The sequence below is a fragment of the Narcine bancroftii genome, chromosome 2, assembly GCF_036971445.1.
Source record: "Narcine bancroftii isolate sNarBan1 chromosome 2, sNarBan1.hap1, whole genome shotgun sequence".
NCBI lineage: Eukaryota > Metazoa > Chordata > Chondrichthyes > Torpediniformes > Narcinidae > Narcine > Narcine bancroftii.
This window is the reverse complement of record NC_091470.1, coordinates 72815921-72834407: the sequence shown is the minus strand read 5'-3', so window position 1 is coordinate 72834407 and position 18487 is coordinate 72815921. Positions and strand designations below refer to the sequence as shown.

The 18487-nt window shown below is 41.6% G+C and overlaps 1 protein-coding gene across 1 annotated transcript in view; it reads left to right on the top strand.

The window, feature by feature from the left end:
• Window positions 1-18487, top strand: part of gpr176 (G protein-coupled receptor 176) — a 190797-nt gene that overhangs the window by 134247 nt on the left and 38063 nt on the right. The window contains exon 4 of the mRNA XM_069917083.1: window positions 16241-16493. Coding sequence (XP_069773184.1) covers window positions 16241-16493 — 253 coding nt within the window. The remainder of the gene's footprint in view (window positions 1-16240; window positions 16494-18487) is intronic.

Sequence of the window (18487 nt, the reverse complement as noted above, 5' to 3'; positions counted from 1 at the left end):
CTTCTCCCCAGGATCCATAATCCTGATAAGGCTACTCTTTTCCCACAGAACTGTTTTTTATGTAGAGAGATACAGTATGGTAACAGGCCCTTCATGCCCGTAAGCCTGCACTGCCCAATTAAACCCATGTGATCACTGCTAATCTGTATGTCTTTGGAATGTGGGAGGAAACTTGAGGAAACCAACATGGTCACAGTGAGAACATACAAACTCCTTACAGACAGCGGGGCATTTGAACCCATTTTGCTGGTGTTGTAATACAACACTATGCTAACTGTACTTAGTTCCTTCTCTTACCTCTTGCAACCCATGCCACTACATTTCCTTCTTCATCATTATCTATGGACCTAAACATCCCTTCCAGGTGTTGTCAATCATTCATTCTCAAGTAAGACTATAACATCTAGTCTTTACTATTGCAATGTATATGAAAGTGGCTGATCATGGCAATCTGGGCTTCAAAGTTTCTTTCACGTAGATGACAGGTGTAATGATGTAGCGGTTCTTGATTTTTGAGATTCTCTTTTCCACTTTGCTTCCTCCATTCTAACTTCTTCATAAGAATGAGCACCGCTTTCTTTCCAGCTACACCAAACGAGATGATTCAATTATTTTTATTGTGAGGGGTGTATGTGAATGTTGAAATTCTTCAGGGCTGTTCTAAAGGGAATTTGATCTCTGTTTCTGTCCATCCATTACCTCAGTTAATCCTCCATAAAGTAGCTGCTTTGGCATTCTATCATTATATATTCTTCTAATGTTCTCTCTCCTCTGATTAATTCTCAGCTTTCCTATACTGTCCTCCTATCTATGCCCAATTATGGTCTTTGCCTGATGGCTTGTGCTCCTCCCTCTGCCCTTTCTTCATTTTTCCTGCGGAATTTTTTTTTTATTCAGGTGTCTGCCTGCTTTTCGCTCAGTCCTGAAATGTTGGCTATATATCTTTACCTCCTATGTATGCTGCATAACCTGCTGAGTTCTTGCAACATTTTTGTTTTTACTACAATCACATCGTCTGGGGATGTTCGTGTTTCACTCCTGCCCCCAATTGATCAGATTCTCTCAGCAGTTTGTAGAATCTGGGGAGGTTTATCTATGACCAAATATGTGTGTCTGAATTCTTGTCTTGCCACTTGATGTGAACTATTCTGCACAGGCAAGTTATGTGGAAGTGGTTGAGCTGCCTGGCATGCCTACTGTTCACTGTCCATGTCTCACAAGCATAGGTTAAGGTGGGTATTAGATCCACACAATATACTTTCAGCTTGGTCTTTCTCTTTTCCCACACTTCTCAATCTTACAAACACAGGGCTGGCTTTTCTTATCCTGTTATTGACTTGGTTGGCTGATCCTAAGAGAGTGCTGGCAAGGTATGTGAATTGTAAGCCTTTGGCCATTCACGGGGATGTTCAGTTCCGTGCTGAATGCAGGTTGGTGCCTAAGTTGCCGTGATAACTGTGAGGTCAAAATTTGTCTAAGTTTTCCTGCATATTGAACCCACAGTCAACAGCGAAAAGAAAGTCCTTTAAACCAACACATGTGACTTCTCATACTTTGGTTTTGGCTGAGAAACTCTTTTGGTGGAAAAGAGTGTCATCAGTCCTGCATGTAAGGTTGATTACATTTTCTTTAACAGGGCTGGCATTAGACAACATTACTGAGGACACCATACTAAATAGTGAAGGCAAGCATTCAGCCTTCTGCCCCTGTAGCACTTTCACATGATTCACCCAAAGTATGCTAATTTGCATGGACCCAGTGACTGCACTTAGTGGTAATGCACTGAGGGCATTCTTCCTGAGGAGATTTTTAGTTCTTTTAAAAGTGAATTCTAATTCTAAATCCACAATGTACACTTTAGGTCACATTTTAAGGATTACAAGCCAGATACTCTGTTACTTGTCTAAAGAGGTAACCATTACAGTTCTATTACTATGTAATGGGTAATTACATTCGTTTTATCTTTTGAATTGAAAAGGCATCAATAGGAAAATATTTTATTTCTGCCTTTATATCAATCATTAAAATTCTGCAGTGAAAGACCTTGAGTGATCATACTTAAATTAATTTTAAAATGTCAGCTTCCATATCTCTGGTGTTTTAAATAAATTGTTACTGGATAGGTTTTATTCAATCTTAAAGATTATTGTGGCTGTTTGACTTTGGCTGCAGCATTGACTGCACAAACTGGAACCATTTTCAGACTACCCTTTACTCATAATAATGACATTATCACAAATGCGATCAAGTAAAGTTTTATGTTTTGCTGGGAAAAACTACAAGATCTGCTGACATTACAGGAGGGAAAAAAAAACTGTGGGTGTTGCCAGAGCTGCTGTAATGAAGACCCGGAAGGGTAGGCACTGCTTTGAAGGGTTCAACTGCCCGATCCTAACACCGATGGCTCCGTAAAGGCTTTAAATGTCTTGTTTTAGGAGCCAACAGTATTTTACTTTAAAAAGCTGCAACTACAGGGTCTGTGCCCAAAATGAAGGTGTCTATGCTCGGCAGAGGCGACAAGGGGTTGCTAGCTCCGGGGGAGCAGCGGACTGCCTTGGAGCACCAGAAACGGGAAGAACACTCCATTTCAGAAGGAGATCATTAAGGGGTTCAGTGGCTGAGGAGCCCACACAGGCTACAGGCAGTCAGCAACTCATGGAACTGGGACTCAAGGGTGCTGAGGGCAAGAAGGGCTCCCGAACAGCCTCAGGTGCTGATTGTATTAGAGTTCCTGATCGTATCAGAGTTTTGGATCTGGAGTTCATGTTGCCGATGGATTGAACAGCAGACACGGGAAGAGCTCGAGGCAATTCCACGGATATTCAGTGTCTTTGAAGGGACTCTCTTTTGCTTCTCTTTCTCTTCCTGTAAGGAGCCCGGACAACACTAGTGGTGAATCTTTGTATGACTTAAGGTAGGCAGAAGGCTATTATATGACAATAAAGGAATCTTGATCTTGAAAGTGCCAGTAAGTTTTGGGGCTGTAGCATGAATACATCATTCTCAATCTTAATGGCCAAGCATGGCCAACCATTCCCAGATGTACTCTATCATTGTACTCACCAAGGAGAACTAAAGTAGAAGCTTGCTAATGTACACCATATTTACACAGGGAAGGAAGAGAAGGTTAATATTTTTTGTTTAAAATTTCTTAAACGTATTCATTTCAATTTTAAATACATTTTAATAGAAATGTATAATTGATAAGTATTTCATTCTTCATAGAGTCACGAGTATTAGAGCACTGTAAGGGGCCCTTTGGGGCATCTTCTCCATGCTGACCAAGGTAGTCTCATTTGCCTTCATTTGAGCATATACCTTTAAACCAGTGGTTCTCAACCTTTTCCTTTCCACTCACATACTACTTTAAATATTTCCTATGCCATAAGTGCTCTGTGATTATTAAGGGATTGCTTAAGATGGTATGTGAGTGGAAAGAAAATGTTTGAAAACCACTGTTTTAATTGTATCTAATTGACTTGTTATGTATCCGATTTCATAACTCCAAAGAAAATGGCCTAATGACAATTTTTCTCAAACAAAATATTTCTGTAACAATATAAGTAATCCCTATGCCATCTGTGCTCTGTGATTAGTAAGGGATTGCTTAAGGTGGTATGTAAGTGGGAAGGGAAGGTTGAGAATCACTGCTTTAAAATTTTCCGATCCAATTGTCCTTGCCTTTACCACTTCCTCTGACTGCTCATTCCATAAATGCACTGCCCTCTGTCTGGACAGAGGTGCCCCTTCAGGTCCCTTTTAAAGTTTGACCTCTCATCTTAAATCTATTTCCTCTGGTTTTAGATTCTCTGCCCTGTGAAAACAGCTACAACCTGCATATGCCCCTCATGCTTTTCTCATCCTCCATGAGGTCCTCCCAGGTCTTTTACTTTCCATGGAGAAATATTCCACAATTTTGTCAAGAGAATTCAGAAACATTTAATATCCTTGATTAGTAAAATTGGAGTGAAATCATGTCAAAAAAAAAATTCATGGGCAGGGCTTTTTCTGGGCCAGAATGTCACTGTTGTTTAAAGTCCTGTTGTTGCTCAGGGTCTCTTGGCCCCAGAATAACTTGGCCAAGAAAGCTTTCTTCCTTGGCTGAAATAAATTTGGGCAAGGTTGACTGCAGGAAGTGAAATAGTAAAGAGAGATCGTGGCAGGATCATTCATACCATGCCTTTTATTTTCAATTTTTTTTCTGTTATTATTGCCTAGGGCATTTTTTTGCATTCACTGGAGGGAATGTCATGTGACAATTACTTGGTGCAAGCCTGGCATAGATACCACAACCTCAATTGCAAATGTTAGTCAAGTTAGAGGAAGGGCAGTTATAGTTGTATTTAGTAACTTTTCTAAAACCTGGAACATTGTAGTAATTGATAATGACTGTGCAGGTGGTTTCTGTCATCCTGCTCATTGAAGCAATTGGATGAAACAAATTAAATCAATTATTTACAAGAAAATTCATCAGTCAATTTTATGATGTATTGAAAGGTGAAATGTACTGCACCATTGAAAGCCATTTTTTTGCCAGTTCCTTCTGACTAAACAGATAACAGAGATAAAATTCATTGTTTCTAGTGGGCTTCAAATTTGATCAGATTAATTATGCTCAATGATCTTTGGATAAGTATTCAAAATTCTACGTTGACATGCATCTTCAAGCAAAGTCCATCTAATTTTAAATTAATTTTTTTCAGTGATAAACAATTCATTGAGAACATTTTCCAGAAACTTTACTTCATCCTTCTGAAAATTGTGCTAAATGCTTAGATATTAATAAGTAAAAGAGTCCTAACATTTATATCACCTCTTGTAGGGAATTTATAATTTTGTTTACATTTCTGGACATTTTAATTTACAATTTACAATTTACTATAAAAGACAATAGCTGTAATTGAAATGTTGGAAATTCTAATTATATTTTTAATCAGGTTATTTACCACAGATTTTATTGCTCAATATACCATATATACTTGTGTAATTGTCAAATTTTTTGGACCAATTTTTACAGTCAAATTTGGTGGGGGAGATCAACTTTTACATGGGTTACATTTTTGATTGTTTTATTCAAGGCGTCAAGTGCTCAGATAGCTGGGAGTGGGTGGTGAATCCACGTTTGAGCTTTCGGGAGCTCGGATAGGTGGGTGGTCGGGGCGAGGGCCCACAATTGGGGCATTGAGAGCTCCAGTGGGTGGGCAGTCAGGTCAAAATAAAAGGGGTTGACTTTTACATGGGTTATGCGATCCAAAAAAGGGCATCGATGATGACATGAGTATATATGGTATTTGCAATTACAAGGACACAGCTGCAATGTAGATGTCATCATAAAATCATTGCTGTCAATACCCACATTTTGACATTGTTAAAAATATCAGAAAAAAAATTACCTTAATTTTTGAAGCTCATTGATGTTCCAAGGAAAAAAGAACTATCAGATGATTTTAATCCTTTAATCTTGTTTAATGTCTTAGATAATTATATGCAATAATTGCAGAACTATAACAATTATTATGTATTATCTAATCTAAGCTGTAATATTGCTATTGGACAGAGGGTTGTTATTAATAGGCTTTAATCATCTTAAGACATAATATCTCCCATGTTACTGGCCCAGTTCCAAGACAGGTACTGAGAGAGGAGTTTGGGTGTAACAGCCTTGATGGGGATTTCCAGGGGGAGGAGTCACAGGTTCAGGGGGCGGGCCAGCTCCTACAGTACATTCATTTTCTTTGGCTTGGCTTCGCGGACGAAGATTTATGGAGGGGGTAAAAAGTCCACGTCAGCTGCAGGCTCGTTTGTGGCTGACAAGTCCGATGCGGTTGCAGGGGAAAATTGGTGGGTTGGGGTTGGGTGTTGGGTTTTTCCTCCTCTGCCTTTTGTCAGTGAGGTAGGCTCAGACCATGTTAATAGCAATACAGTGGTTGGACCACATTCACCCCCTATTTTGAAACAAAGTCTGGCGGAGTGACATGAGTCAATGTCCATTACATGTCTGGTGTAGGATTTCCTATGGTTCAGTTGCTGGCTCCCAGGTGGTGTCTTGTGTGTCAGGCTGTGCCTCCAGTGGCTGAGGTGGGGTTAATAGGATTGTGAGGATGCTTGGTCTGGGGCTGGGGTGGGGCCGGCTGGCCGGGGTTACTATGAGGGGATGTTGATTGGGTTGGTCAAGGGATCCCCTGCATGGACCAGGTCTCGGATGGAAACTGGGTCCTTCCACCCATCCTGGTACTCCACATACGGGAGGTTTGCATGGAGGAGGTGGACCTTCTCAACCAGAGTGTCAGTCTTGTGGCTCCTGGTATGCCTCCAGAGCAGGACGGGCCCAGGGCTCGTAAACCAGGATGGCAGTGTGGTTCCTAATGCTGACTTTATGGGAAAGGAAAAGAGCCTTTCCTGTAGTGTCACATTAGTAGCAGTACAGAGGAGCCCATCAGAGAGGACTTCTTGCCACTGGGAGATGGGCAGGCCTTTCGACCTGAGGGCTAGGAGGACTGCTTTCCAGAAGATAGTGTTCTACCTTTTTATCTGGCTGTTCCCCAGGGGTTATAACTCTTGGCCCTGCTCATGGTTATGCCCTTAGACAGCAGTTACAGGCGCAGCTTCTCACTCATAAATGAGGATCCCCGGTTGCTATGGATGTAGCAGGGGTATCCGAACAGATTGAATATGTTGTGCAGTGACTTTTTGACCATGGCCGTGTCATGTCTGGGCAGGGATGGCGAAAGGGAAACTGGAATATTCATCGATGATATTTAGGAATTATACATTCTTGTTGGTGGAATGGAGGGGGCCCTTGAAGTCCATACTCAGGTGTTTGAAAGGGCGGGTGCCTTTAATCAGGTGAGTTTTGTCTGGTTGATAGAATTGGGGTGAACATTCGGCAGAGACTGGGCAGCTCCAGGTCAATTCCCTGATATCTTCAACCAAGTAAGGGAGGTTGCGAGCTCTAATGAAGTGGTAGAGCCTGGTGATCCTGGAGGACTTGGAGGAGGTCCAACTGCGTGTTGGTGGATGTCCCCTGGGACAGTTGAGCTTCCTAGACTGGTACAAGATCTCATAGTTTTGGGTGAATAGCTCAATTCTCCACCTCAGGATCTTGTCGTCCTTAATTTTTCCCCACTGTTTGTTATTGAACATAAAGACGACTGCACGTTGGTTAGTCAGCAGGGTGAATGGTTTGCCTGTCAGGTAGTATCTCCAGTGGCATACAGCTTCAACTATGGCCTGGGCCGCCTTCTCAATGGCTGAGTGCCGGAGTTCGGGGTCCTGGAGAATTTGGGGGAAAAAATGCCATGGGCCTGCCCACCTGGTTGAGCATGACAGCCAGGGCAAAGTCAGATACATCACTCTCCACCTGGAAGGGGATGGATTCATCCACAAGGTGCATCGCCGCCTTGGCGATGTTGCCCTTGATGCGTATGATCACTGCTTGGGCTTCTGCTGATGGGGAAAGATGGTTGATTTTACAGGGTTGGGCTTTGTCCGCGTAATTCAGAACCCACTGGGCATAATGAGAAAAGAACCCCAAGCACCTTTTCAGGGTCTTGGGGGTATGGGGTAATGAAAGCTCAAACAGGGGATGCATGCAGTCATGGTCTGGCCCAATGACACAAATCTCGGCCATGCAACCAGGATGGCCAGCTGTGATGTGCTGAACATGCACTTCTTTTGGTTGCATGTGAGGTTGAGGCTTTTGGTCATCTGGAGAAATTTCTGTAGGTTGGCGTCATGATCCTGCTGGTCATGGCTGCAGATGGTCCAGGCTTTATCACTTGCTCTTGGTGGTGACAGGCTTGACCTCTTGGGGGTGAGGTTCTCGGGTGATGGTGGGGTCCTGGGTGGACAGACAGGTCGTGTTTGGAGGGGAGGTTGGGTTGTTTAAAAATAGCGGACCATGGGGAGAGCAGGATGGGGTATGTGGCCCATTAAACTGCATTTGGACGCTCTTGAGCTGGCACTTGAAGTCCAGTCCCAGTAAGTCTGGTGCGCAGAACTGTGACATGACAAGGAGCTTAAAGTTCTTGTACTCCATGTCCCGCACAGTCAGTGTCATTGGTGCAGCTTCTGTGGATCTCAGCTGAGTGGGATTTGGAGGCCAGGGAGACTTTACACTTTCCTGGGGTTACCGCAAGGGAGTAGTGCTGCACTGTGCCTGGGGAAATGAATCTCCCCATGCACCCTGTATCAAATAGGCAGTTCATGACATGACCGTTGATGTGGGATGTCTTGATCCAGGGGAATCGAGGCCAACGTCTGGTCGCTGACTGAATTGCTGTTGTAGTACTGGTATGGGGGCGCTCTCCAAAGATGGCTGTCCCCATGCCACACAAGTGGTGCTGCTCCTTGCCGCCGGAGGTGACATCCTGATTTGCTGTCCCCATAGTCCCGCTGAGCCATTCCACATGACCCAAAGTGTCGTTGGAAGTGAAGCGGTTAGTGTCATGGTCTAAGACGGCGGCAGCTGCTGGCTGCACACAGCACTGCTGGAGGAGGGTTGGGTCACGCATAGTGTCCCTTCTTCCTGTAGGTGAAACATATAGTGGTTCAGGCTGCGCTCTTATAGGGATGTTTTGTGTGGCCACAGAACTAGCACTTTGGGTGCTCAATGGTGGCGGCGGTGACCTGGGACCCCACGTCCCAAGATGGCAGTGCCTGTGCTCCCCATGTGGTGGCTGCATTTCCCGAGAAGAACTCCACGTTCTATTGTGCTGACTCTAGCACTTTAGCCAGGTCAATAACTTCTTATAGGCTTCGCTCGCCCGTTTTCAAGAGTCTGACTGATGTGATCAGACTTGAATCCAGCCACACATGCATCATGTATCAGTTCCTCTAAGTGGACAACAGCAGAGACATCTCTTGCAGCCGCAGGCTCACCCAAGCTCCCGCATGTACTCAACCACCGACTCACCAGGCGCTTATCGACGACTGCCCAGAAGGTTTCTGGCATAGATAACATTCGTCCGGGTCAGATACTGTCTCTGCAGAAGCTCCATTGTGGCTGAGTAAGTAGTGCAGTCCCTTATCATCTGAAAAATGTGGTGGCTGACCTGAGCGAAGAGGAAATCTCGTTTGTCTTCCTCACTCTGCACGTCGTTGCATCCATGAATGTGTTGAGGCAGTGGAGCCATTGATCGAATTTGATGGAGGTCTCCTGATCTATAGGATCAATGTCCAGTTTATCTGCTCTTATTGCCTTGTCCAAGACCCAAAATTTAAGGTGATTAAATTGTAGCACAATCAATGAACCACATTAGACAGAGATCTCCCCTTAAGACATAAACACATTTCACATATTGCTGGTGTTACAGAGTTCTGTGTTGAAAAGTGACAGTTTGCCTTAGAGAGCCAAGGTGAAGGTGGACTGCTGAGAGAGTGGGAGACGGTCTGAGCAGGTGCAGAAAATGATCTAAAAATTTCTGGACTTGGACGATAAACCACCACTGGGGGTGCTGTGGAGTGGAAGAAGGCCCAGAGCATGAGTCATTGTCTGGAAGACAGTTTAGAATGTTGGGATTTCAAAAGGGATGAACATTCCGAAGGCAGCCAGAAGGATCCGGACCAAGCCAGTTGTTCCTCTCTCTGTAAGCAACACAAGACAACTTCGAATTTTGTGCTCTCTCTCTCTCTCTCTCTCTCTCTCTTTCTCTCTCAAAGATCTTTTGGCTTCAGTTTACCAAACAAACTGAATTTAAGTTTTGTGAGTCTTGTGTGTTTTGTTTGTTTTGTTTTTCTGTGGGCTGGTTGGAAGTGTAGCTTAGACTTTAATTACATATGTTATATTTAGGCTGGGGAATTTATTAGTTTTACACTGTTATAGAAATTTGCATAGTAACCAGTGGGCATTGCTATAAAAGGGGGGATTTTGAATTAAAGTTTAAAGGTGAATTTTTGTTAATAAAGTAATTGTTCATCTTTACCCCTGTGTGGTATGCCTTCTTTGTGGTTGCTGGTTTGATCTTGTAACACTGGCCTGAGGGAGGAGTTTGGCAACTGCATTCATGGGGATTTCTGGGGGGAGGAGTCTCAGGTGCAGGGGGCAGGCCAGCTCATACAGTACACACATACAGACAGTGCTAATAGCTATACAGTGGTTCCACCACAATACAGTAATTACAGAATTATAACAATTATTATGTATAATGTAATCTAAACTATTGCAATTGATTCTTAAGTGGATTTCAGGACTGATATAATGTATACATTAACACCTAGCAAGCCATGTTCAAGTTTATTATCACTAACCATTTTTTAACAAATGAAATTTTCTGAAATTTAAACATTTATTGTTCTGTATAATGCTTTGTTAATTACGTGTGGAAAAAACTTGGAACTCACAACCCATCTTCAAAATGGGGTTTTCAACAAGCCTGCCAGCATGCCATTTTGCAACCTCACCTGTCAGTTTTTCCTCTTTCTGCTTGTAAAAACCATTCAACTTCTTAGAGGGCTCCAAACCCAATCTTTGAAAGATCTTATCAGTATCTGAGTCTGGACTTTGTTCCATTTGGACCTCCTCGTGAAGTCCTTTCCAAAGCAGTTCCATTATCTCTGCAAAGTCACTGGTGACACAATAGGCTTTTTCAGGTGCATTCTACACTAAGAATACACCTGAAGAAGCAGAAGTGGCCCTTTAAATTGCCGTTCAGGTGGCAGCGTTTAAAGCGCAACGCTGGCCACCTGAAGGACACCACTGCACAGGATGCAGCTCTGAGCACACTCCGGCTCCTGCCCAGTGTCAGCTGTGATCAGCAGCCTGACCCTTTAACATTCGCTTTCAGCCAGCTGCATTCAGGTGGCTGGGGGATCCACTGAGCTGAGCTGATTATCCCTCTCAGAGGAGGGTTAAGTAGCTCACCTCAAGAGTGCCTCCTGCACATTCAGGTGGCCTCAAAACAGCCGCATATTGCCTAAACATGTGGCTTTACATGTGGGGCAATTGGCCACCTGAAAGTGCCTAATGTCTCACTTTAGCAAAGCTCTTGCATTTTAAATGAGATGCCTTTTGGGAAGTGCTACTCTGTGAAGTGTAACCTAAGCTAAACCCCCACAATCTATCTCTTTTAAAGACATATTTTACCCATAACTATTCTAAAATGTCCCATAACAGTGGGTGGAGTGTGGGAGTGGGATTAGGTGAAATGATCTTGCATATAATTTGCATGAATTTGATGGGATGAATAATCTCCAACCCTGTTTGTTCTCTGATCTATGATGCAGTCTTGATTACCAATTGTGAACCTAAGTATTGATTTATTTCAGTGATGGAGTATGTGTGAAAGGTAATGTCTATCTGTTGGGAGTGCAGTCATTAATCTTTATCTGATTCCATACAATTTTTTTTTTGTTGCTCCTTTGATGCTTCTGAATGTATTTAAATAAGTTATTCTCCTGAAACTTTGTTTATCCATCAATGCTGACTGAGTGTTTTCTCTCTTTTTATTCTTGTTTAAATGCTTAGAATAGAAGCACAGGATGAAAGTTTTAATCCTCAATGATTAAGGAAAACATGCTGTTGGCCATTGAATCATGAGAACATTTTGATCCGAATAAGATCAACTGGAGTCCATGGGATTGTGAAATTAAATTGCCATATTAAGGTTTTACAGAGCATAGAATAGTATAGCACAAGAATAGGCCCCTCAGCTCATTTGTCTGCTCTGAACATGATACCAAGTTAAACGAAAACTGTTGCTTGCACATGATACAAAATCCCTATTTACCCTACATAATAATAAGTCGATCTAGAAATCTCTTAAATGCTGCAATAATATCCACTTTACTATGCCTAACAGCTAATGTATGAAACCAAAATACTACCTCACACAATTATTGATCACAAATAGCACCCTGATAAAATAAGACCCTCTCGTGGGTCAGCCAATTCCAAATCTATCAATTCACCATTGATCCTATGTATCTGCACTGTCTGGATCAGCCTACCATGAGGGACATGGTCAAATGCCTTCCTAAATAGAATGTGAATTGGGATGTTATAGTGAAGTTGTATAAAACATTAGTGAGGCCACATTTGGATCATTGTGGGCAGTTTTGATCAACTACTACAGGAAATATATCAATAATATAGATTTACAAAGATGATTTGAGAAGATTTACAAAAATGTAGCCAGGATTAGAGGAAATGAGTTGCAGGGAAAGGTTAAACAGGTTAGGCCTTTGTTCCCTGGAATGTAGAAGAATGAGGGAAAATTTGATCGGCTTATATAAAATTATGAAGGGTATAGATAGAGTAAATGCAAATAGGCTTTTTCCACTGATGTTATGTGAGACAGGAACTAAAGCACATGAGTTAAGGGTGAAAGGTGAGATGTTTATGGGTAGTATGGGGAACTATAAGGGAGGGTTGAGAGTGTGGAACAAGCTCCTAGCTGAAGTGATGAATATTGGTTCAACTTTGACATTAAAAATTTGTATAGCTATGTGGATGGGAGAAGTATAGAGGGTGTAGATCAATAGAACAAAATGGAATAATAATTTGGCAAGGATAGATGGGGTGAAGGGCCTCTTTCTGTACCCTACCCTTATTAATACCTCAAAAACTCAGTGGTAAGACAAGACCTGCTCCACATAAAGCTGTGCTCTCTCCATTCTCTGACCATGCCTTTCCAAATATGTGTACATCCTATCCTCAAATCTCCTTTCTAATTGTTTCCCTACCACTGATGTGAGTCTTACCAGCTGATAATTTCATGTATTATCCCTATTTCCCTTCTCAAACAAGGCTGCTATCCTGTCCTCCTGGACCTCACATGTTGGAAGTGAAGATACAAATAAGTTTGTGAAGGCACCAGCAATTTCCTCACTTAGCGCTTTCAAAAACCTGGGATATATTCCATCATGCCTCAGCGACTTGCCTATCTTAATGCTCTTCAAAAGACCCAGCATCCTCAAAATGTCCCAATGTATTAATATTCGCCATGCCATTGCTCCATATTACTGTCCTTGTCCTTCTCTTTGAAAGTGACTTGCCCACTTTCTCTGACTCCGAGCATAAATTTCCTTCTTTGTCCACGAGTTGTTATAGCTTTTTGCTAGACATCCTCCCCTTTTGTTTTTAGATATAAGCATAAAAAGCCTTAAAATTCTCTTTAATCCTGTTCACCAAAGACATTTAATTGCTCCTTTGGCCTTCCCAATGCCTTGCTTGAATTCTTTCCTGCAATACTTGTATTGGTGCTGGGCCCAGTCCAATTTTAGCTTTTTAAACTTTACGTGTTTCCTTTTGTTTATTGGCTAGTTTTATGGCCTCTCTTATCATCAAGGGTTCTCATACCTTTCCAACCCTTTCCTTCCTCCTTACTGGTTACATGCCAGTCTTGAACTCGATTAAGCTGGCCCATAACAACTCCCATTTGTCACTTATAGATTTTCCCAATTACAGCTACTCCCAATTAAATTGCCTAAATTATAACAATGTCATTATTTTCCCTCCCAGTTTAGTATTTTCCCCACAAGCTCCAGGGTTATCCTTATAAGTATCCTGAAACTTAAAAGAATTATGATCACTATTCCCAAAATGCTCTCCCACTGAATCTCCGATCACTTAGCAAGGCCCTTTTCTCAACATGAGGTCTTGTTTGGTCTCTTCCCTGATTTGATTATCTACATGTAGCTTCAACAACCCCTCCTGGGCACACTTAGCAGATTCTGCCCCATCTAAGCCTCTGTCACCAAGAACTTCCCAGGCAATATTTTGAGAAATTTGCATTTACTCTATCTATACCCTTCATAATTTTATATAAGCCGATCAAATTTTCCCTCATTCTTCTACATTCCAGGGAACAAAGGCCTAACCTGTTTAACCTTTCCCTGCAACTCATTTCTTCTAATCCTGGCTACATTTTTGTAAATCTTCTCAAATCATCTTTGTAAATCTATATTATTGATATATTTCCTGTAGTAGTTGATTAAAACTGCCCACAATGATCCAAATGTGGCCTCACTAATGTTTTATACAACTTCACTATAACATCCCAATTCATGTTGCTTTTCACGTTTCTATTATACATCCGTTCCACTATCTTTCGATGGTGATTGGGAGCCCAATAATATAACTCTATCAGCGTGATTGTACCTTCGTTTTTTTAAAAAGAAATTCTCTGATGCTGCCTCAGTGGATGACTTCTATATTACTTCCTCCCTGAGTGCCATTGGGACACTGTCCCTTCAATCTCTTACCTCCCTCTCTATACCTTAAAATATTTATAATATTTAAGCAGTGGATCCCGGGAACATTAAGCTGCCAGTCCTATCCCTTTTGCCGCAAAGTCTGTGTAATGTCCACAGCATCATTATTTCAAGTTGTTCGCCTCACCTCTTTGGAATTTCAAATGGGCTGCTGTTTTAAATCTACCTTTCCTTATATTTGGCTGCTGCTACTTGCAAAGGCCAATCAAAAAATATACCTCCTGAGCCCTGAAACTCTGGGTCAGATGTTCTGTTTTAAAATGAAGCCCTCCCTCTCCTCAACCATTCTATTTGTTAACTCTAAATTTTGAGTTAATTAGCATTCATTAGATGCATCTGATATGAATTGGTAAGTTTCCTTTCATTTTAGGCTCAGATTCATTCCCACAGGTTGCAAAATCTGAATGGCTTTCAAATTAAATGTGATAAAAGGTTATCAACATTCATTGCTAATGAGAGTTCAAACAGTTCCTGACATTAAATTGAAGTGGCATCCCTAAATATTGCATCACCAATATCCTGATGTTGATTAGAAATGTAATTGTGCCAGCCCCATAAAGTCTCTGGCCCCTAGAGGAGGTTGGAGGCTGCTACCCGTTGAGGTCTGATGTGCCACCCAACCCTACAAAGCTTTTAAAAATTATCAGACAAATGAGGATTACTGTGGGATGCCCTCTACTTGCTTGGATGAGTGCAGCTCCCACACTCAATAACCCTCCAAGACAAATGTTCCCTTATGATTGGCACTCCATTATCCACTTGAAACATTCATTCCCTCCATCACAATGGTTGCAATGTGTGTCATTCTCAATGCATGCTATGGAACTTCTCAAGGTTTCATCACTATTGTGTCCAGCTTCCAAATCCACAAACCATACACTTAAAACGAGAAGAACAAAACTTAAAAACACCACAACCTGCAAGATCCATTCCATGTAATATGCCATTCTGGCTTGGAACTGTGTAGCTAGCGATTGTGACTGGGTTACAATTCAAGATTTCACAAAGGGATTCACCAAGGCATATGGTGGTTCAGATAAGTGGTTCACCACTGCTGTCATTTGGTAATTAGGGATAATAGCATACAATGAAATAGTCAAGAATATAGCAAAAAGTCTCCAGAACCTAATTTCATAAACTGAAGTCTGGCTAATACGGCTTTGTTAATTCGCTCTGTACAAAATCATATACTAGCATTTAAGGGGCCAATTCATTGCGAGGTTCAAAGTTCATATGAGCAGAGCTATCTCATTCAATATCTTTCAACTTTTCACCTCAATGCTTGATTTTGTTTTTAATTGTGCTCAGCTCAAGAATGATTCAATCAACCTGAATCTAAGACAGAGACCAGGAACACCAGTTTCTTTAATGCTGAGCCTTTACGAGAAATTTTAGGCAACTTTCCTTGCATGCCTCAGATGCTCCTTCCCCTGACAAATCATTTTAGTTTTAAGTGTGAGCCGGCTCAACTACAGCAGTAGTCAGATCAGCAATGTGACAAAACAATGGGAAGTGCTGAACCTGTGAAAAGAGAAACTGAATGTTTTTTCAGATTAAAGACTCTTTCAAAACTGTGAAAGAGAGGAGTGTGACAGTTCATTTCATCATTGCTGCATTTCAGATTAAAAAAAACGGCATAAAATGCTGATATTTCCCCTTCATCTTGTTTCTGGGGGTTCATCTGTGGCTCTGACCCTGCACGCAGTCAAATTGAGAAATAAAACTCACTGATATCCAAGGAACAGCTGGGATGAAAATTGGATGAGTGTTAGAATAGGACAAAGGTGCATGAGTTGGCAATTTTATGACAACAGGGGAGAACATTGGTGCAACAGAAGCAAAGGCAGTTTAAAGAAGCTATATCTCTGGGTATCATCCATTCAATTGAAGTGAAATAAATCATTATTGCTTTGCCTGCCCATATCTTAATCATAAAAGAATGTAAGTTCATAATAAACATCATAAGGCCTCTGCAACATGTTATATCCCTCTGTGTTTCTCACAATCCTGCCATTCAATTTTGATACAGGGAACCTAATGGTGTTGTGGTCAACATGCCATACAACTGTATTCAAGTCCGTCACAAATCGCTTCATCAAAAACCTAGCCTGCACTGGAATCTGTGCAAGTGTGGTTTGCGTGCCTTTCGATATCATCCTGAGTGCCAGTCCTCACTGCTGTTGGTGGATTTATACCCTGCTGTTCTGCAAAATTATCAAATTCCTGCACAAAATCTTCTGTTCAGTCACTGTTCTCAGCTTTACAGTCATCGCATTGGACAGGTAGGTAGTATCTTATTACATATCTGCAATGTTTCCACAACATTCTTGCCAGGATTGCATCAAAACCTTTGTCAGATAAAGGAGTTTTAGTTTTTTTCTATTTATTCGTTCCAGGATAAGGACATTGAAGTATGTTAACACTCGCTGCCTATCTACTTGAACTCTATTTTGCTAATCTAATGTAGAGAGCAGTTAAGAATCAATCACTGATAAATAAACTGATCCAGATTGGTGCCATCCACCACCTGTGTGAACTGTACACAAAATGCACTTCAGTTTCTTGCCCAGGTCACACCTTGGAAACCCACACCTCTGCTGCCAAGGATTTCAGGCAGAAACAGGGTGAGCTTATTTTTTTCCTTCTAAGGTGCATACCATCCTGACTTGAACATTTATTACAAATACTTCATCTTTGCCAAGTCCAAATTTTGGAACTTCCCCCACTAATGAGAATACAGAATGGGTATGCAGGATCACAGAATGAATGCAGTGGTTTAATAATGTATTTTATCATTATCTTCCCAAGGCAGGAAACACAGGTCTTGACAAAACCAATGACCAAAAAGACTCTTTTTCCCTGCTAATTATCTACTTATTGGGCCATGTGAGCATTTAGTTTTAAAAATCTGCCACGATAGCTAAAATCTGACATTGTTGATAATGCAATCTTTGTTTAAGTTCACAGTAACCCATTTTCTCTTAACTATCATGAAAATTATCTATTAAATAATTCTTCTCTCATGATCTAAAATGTGAATTCTGTATCTGATATTGTACATCATATTTTCCAATGTATGTTCAGTGGATTCTACATGCCAGCACTTTTAGTTTAATGTGCAAACCATGCAATTGGCACAACTCCCTTAGGGTAAATTAAGCTTACATTGAAATACTAACCAGATGGCCCAATTTGTCTTGTGGCCTAATATTCAAATTCCTTGTTCATCAACTACTTAATAGCCACTCCCTTACTCTTAATCAGATTTAGTTGCCAATCTTTTCAAGAGTATTGATGTTCAGAATTGTTAGAATTTTCATTTTTCAGTTTTTCATTCATCATCTGACATAAACAGTATCCATGGGAGTCAGGCAATATCTATGGAAGTCAGCAGGTCAGGCAGTATCAGTGGAACTTGGTGACTCATATAGTATCCATGCAGGTCAGCTGGTCAGATAGTATCCATGCAGGTCAGCTGGTCAGATAGTATCCATGCAGGTCAGCAGGTCAGGCAGTATCCGTGGAGGTCAGCGGGTCAGGCAGTATCCGTGGAGGTCAGCAGGTCAAGCAGTATCCGTGGAGGTCAGTGGGTCTGGCAGTATCCGTGACCTCAGCGAGTCAGGCAGTATCCGTGGAGGTCAGTGGGTCAGGCAGTATGCGTGGAGGTCAGCGGGTCTGATAGTATCCATGGAACTCAGCGGGTCAGGCAGTATCCGTGGAACTCAGCAGGTCAGGCAGTATCCGTGGAGGTCAGCGGGTCAGGCAGTATCTGTGGAGGCCAGCAGGTCTATTTTTTTTTCCTTGTGAAAGGTTTTGGGCCCAAAAAGTTCATATCGATTGTTTTCCTTGGATGTTGTCTGTCTGGCTGAGTTTCTCCAGCACTTTCTACGTAGTTGATCCAAATATTTATCAGATTTTTGAATGAAGAAGCATCTTTGAATAAGTTTAAAGATATTTGTTGATTTAAATTGGTGCTTTCTTGTTCTGTTTGCTATTTTAAAATTATATGAAGGTTTTTTAATCTTATTTCCTGCCTGATGGTGAAATACAATTATTATTCAAAATTCTGTTGAAAGTGAGCAGGGAGATTTCCTGGTTTATATCTAGTTTTCAGTCATTGTTGTTAAGTTGAAGGCTGTGGAGGACGTGTGCATGGCAGCCCACAAACAGAACAGAAAATGGTAAATTGAAAACAAGTCTATTTCAAGTTTCTGGTGGAAAATGAGGGCTGATTGTTAATCAGGCCATTTGAAGAAATGTCCGAGGTCACTCAGCT